Below are 4,199 nucleotides of genomic sequence, written 5' to 3' on the forward strand. Positions count from 1 at the left end.
CAAAACAAACAGACAAAAACCACAGCAGGCTTCTTTGATTGGGTATTAATATCATGGGGCTGTCATTTTGCCTCAAGTTACACAAAATGCCTGACCCACATAGAGGGCACACCGGGGGGGGGGTGGAAGAGGAACACAGTTCTGTGAGAGAATATTGAGAGAGTGCCCTTAGAAGGCTGTGAATCTCTCCAACCAAGGAAGAGGGATGGAAGGTGTGTCCTCTGCTCACATTCACTCAAGCAAGCAAAAGGGTTTTCAAGGCAACTGCCTACAGCTTCAAGTGTGCCTCTTCTCCACCAGGAACCATGAGGTGCTGTGATGTGGTGGCAGGAACAGAGGGTGGAGTGTGTTTGCCCGCCCCCCAGCTTGAGCCCCCTCTCTGATGCCCTCCCCCCACCTTGAGACGTCACCACGGTAGCCATTGTTTGGTCTGCATCCCGTTGCCCCAGGAGATGCCACAGGCCTCTTCAAGAGTCTCAGAGTGAAGCCAGAGAGCCCTTGGCCCTGACCCACAACCCTCTCAGAGAGAAACTCCTGCTTCCAGCCTGAGCCCCCTCCCGCACCTTCCAACCTCAGAGGGCCAAAATTCCCTCAGATTCTCTGAGAAATGAGAGCAAGGATGGCCTCATGAGTGAGGCTGGAGAGGGCACCCTCAAGGAGGTGGCCGCTTCGGTCTCCCCTCAAGCCATGCAGAAACACCTGGCATCCTTGGGAGGCGGAGATCTGCCCAGAGCCCTAGGTTCCTGCAACCTCAGCAGGGATGCAATCCCTAAGGCCACTGTGGTGGGCGCCAAGGGAAAGGCGCCCAAGGAGGTCATTGCTAAGAGGGTGCAAGGCTCTGTCAAGTGGTTTAACGTGAAGAATGGGTATGGTTTCATCAGCAGGCATGATACCCGGGAAGATGTGTTCGTTCACCAGACGGCCATCACCCGGAACAACCCTCACAAATACCAACGCAGCGTGGGTGATGGTGAGATGGTCGAGTTTGATGTGGTGCACTGTGAGCGGGGCACCCAGGCTGCCAATGTGACCGGACCAGCGGGTGCCCCAGTGGAGGGAAGCCGCTTTGCTGCTAACCGCCCACGCTTCTGCCAGGGCTTCTATATCCACCGCCGAGTGCTGCCACCACACAGTCCCAAGGGTACTGAGGACAACGTTGATGAAGGTGAGGGCAGTGGCGAAGGCTTCATTGTGGCCCAGGGCCTGGGGCGCCGTCTGCCTGGCCACCCCCAAGACCAAGGACTGCGGCACTTCCCGCACTTCCTCAGGGCCCCAGCCGTGAGCTGCAACCCATCGATCCTGGCTCCCATCAGCGGCCCATGGCCCAACCACCTGCCAGCGTCTGCCCCGACCTCAAAGCCTGAGAGCGAGCAGAGGCGGGGTCCAGGCCACAGCTACCTGCTGAGTCGCCCTAGACGCCGAGGCACCACCCTTGGTCCAAGACCCTCACCAGGCATTTCTGAAGAGCTGGCGGTGGAGCACAGGGAGATGGGACATGATGCGAGTGGCGATCCAGAACAGAGGTCCCATCCACGCTATGGATCCCACCACCCCAAGAACATGCACTGCCACCTGCAGCAGGTGCCTGGTGCCCAGGGCCAGGATCCTAAGAGAGGAGAGGGCAAAATCAAGAAGAACCCTACTGACACACCTGCTTCTGTTGCTGTGCCCAAGAAGAGCAGCACCTCTAAGGGGGAGAACACCCTGGTCATGGATGCCCCCTCTGCTGCCTGGGCCAAGTAACAGTTCGGCTCGCCCCCCAGGGACTCCCTGGCCTGGGCTGCTGGTGATGTCCCCTTGAGCAACTTTGTTGCAACGCAGTCCAAACATCCACACTGACTGTTAGATTTGTGCCCTGAGAAGAATACATGCCCCTTCCTCAAGGTGTGAGGATAAGTTACATGATATATGTATTTCTAAATTCTATGGATCTGTAAATTCTCTCATACCATCTACCTTGGTAGTTTCTGTACACACACACACACACACCCTGTGAATCTGCTCTTTTTAGAGATCTGACCAGGACCACAGCTATTATTCTGCATCCACAGGTGAATTAGTTGAAGTAATTTTAAAAATCTTTTTTTATTTTTAATACAAAAATGAAGATTAGCTGATACTGAAGATGATCTGTCATTGCCGTTGTGTTATTACCCACCTGAGTGGTCATTTTCTCAATAAAACATTTCATGTTGCTTTTATCTGTTATCACTCTTGCCTGAAATTTTTTAAAGCCCACTAGGCCATAATTGTATTGAGACAGTCCTTTCAATCTGCTTTTAGAATGAGCTTTAGCAAAGATCATAGATATTGTTCTTTTTACAAGTCATGAATTTAAGACTAATTCTGGACTTACAGGTTGAATGTCTTGGGGTATTCTGAAGGATAAGAATACATGAAGAAATAAGTATCCCCATCTCTTTTATTTTCATCCTCATCCCCTGCTCTAGAATTTGAGCAATAAATCAGGAGGGTGGGCCCAACTACCCACACTTACTACTTAAGTAGTACTCTATGAGACAAAACACAAAGAACTGAGCAAAACACCATGACAAGTAAAAAACGTGGCTCTCTAGAAACAGAATTTGCCTCTTCTGCATTTTTTTCTTTTAATGGATTCAATCTAATACCGTTTAAGTATATAAAAGAAAATGGGCATGAGGGGCTGGGGTGGTGGAAACGGGGAGATGCTGGTCAAGGGGTACAAACTTTCAGTAAGTTCCAGGGACCTAATGTACAGCATGGAAACTATAGTTAACAATACTGTATCGTATACTTGACAGCTGCTATGAGACTAGAGCTTTAAATGCTCTCACCATGACAACAACAACAAAATGCTAATTATGTGAGGTGAGGGATGTGTTAATGAGCCTTATTTTGGGAAACATTTCACAATCTATACCTGTATAAAATTATTGCATTGTACATCATAAACTTACACTATGTTATATGTCAGTTATATCTCAATAAATCTGGGGGAATAAACTGAAGGAAAAAAAAGAAAAGAAAGTGAGCATGGAAGCAGGTATAATTTTTGTTGTGCATACCTCTGGAGCTGAAGAGAAACATCTAGTCCAAAGTTTTCATCTGTGCTTCCTGGTTGAGTTCATCCAGGGGGAAGATTCCTGCAAGTGTGAGCAGGTGTGGTTCAGCCCACCTCAGCCCCTTTCCCACCAAACAGAGAAGCTCTGACTGGGAATGTCATCCCTATCCTCGTCTTTATTTGAACATATGGTGGTGGGGTTTATGGATGGGAGGCACGAATTGGTTTTGGGATTGGGGGAAATGAGCAGTCAATAAATTTGGAACCCACAGGGGTCTTTAAAACCTCATTTTTCAGATTAAGACAATTGGATTATAAGTAGCAAGATCAAAATACTTTTCTCATTTAAATGTTGAGGCATTTTACACCACATTATAGGCTAACATAAGGTATTTGGAGACTGAGTATTCAATCATTCATTGTGGCTAAATATCCCCAATCAATTCAAGTAGAAACAGTACAGATACCTCCTTCCGAGAATATTTGAGTGTGCACTTGTGCCAGGCACTCTGCCAGGCACTAGGAGTTGCATCATGGTGAAGAAGATGGTCCTTTCTCTGAAGGAGCCCACAGCCTAGTGGAGAGTGAGACAAAACTGGCAATGGCTACACAATGGAGTGTGTGCTCTGGTGGGGTTAGTGCAGGATGTGAGGGGAAACGCAGGTGACGCAGATGGCAGCAGGGTTAGTTCTAGGCTAAATGAACCACTACTTGGACAACTTGAATTTAAAATTATATCTAGCAATCACTACGGAGCTCAGATTCGATAAAGTCATGTCACCATACAGCTAGACGTTGTTCCTCCAGACTCCTAGCCCAGTGCACTTCCCACTATACCAGCTGACTTCTTCACAGACTAGCAGAGTGCACCAAAAGTCACTAAGCATAAGGATATACTGGCACACAGCACCAAGAGAGAATGGGGGAAGACTTGAAGTGACACTACCCCTGCTATGATCAGGAAATAACTCGGATCCCTCTAGGATGCCTTTTTATGCCAAATAACAGGCACGGATATGGTGAGGGGAAATGTCTTCTGTATATACGAGCTTGGGTTCATAGGCTTCTCCCTGCTGTGTGAGGTATATGCATCAGGAGACAGTGGATTGGTCAGCCTGGCAATGGAGCGGGGGGGAGTGGGGGAGAACTGAAGGAT

At 48.5% G+C, this 4,199-nt stretch overlaps 1 protein-coding gene across 1 annotated transcript; it reads left to right on the forward strand.

Moving 5' to 3' along the window:
- The first annotated feature begins 627 nt into the window (after window positions 1–627).
- Window positions 628–1,743, forward strand: LOC130841509 (Y-box-binding protein 3-like). The gene has a single exon (XM_057717644.1). The coding sequence runs from the start codon at window positions 628–630 to the stop codon at window positions 1,741–1,743; it is 1,116 nt and encodes a 371-aa protein (XP_057573627.1).
- The last annotated feature ends 2,456 nt before the right edge of the window (window positions 1,744–4,199 follow it).

This window comes from Hippopotamus amphibius, chromosome X, assembly GCF_030028045.1.
Source record: "Hippopotamus amphibius kiboko isolate mHipAmp2 chromosome X, mHipAmp2.hap2, whole genome shotgun sequence".
Taxonomy (NCBI): Eukaryota; Metazoa; Chordata; class Mammalia; order Artiodactyla; family Hippopotamidae; genus Hippopotamus; species Hippopotamus amphibius.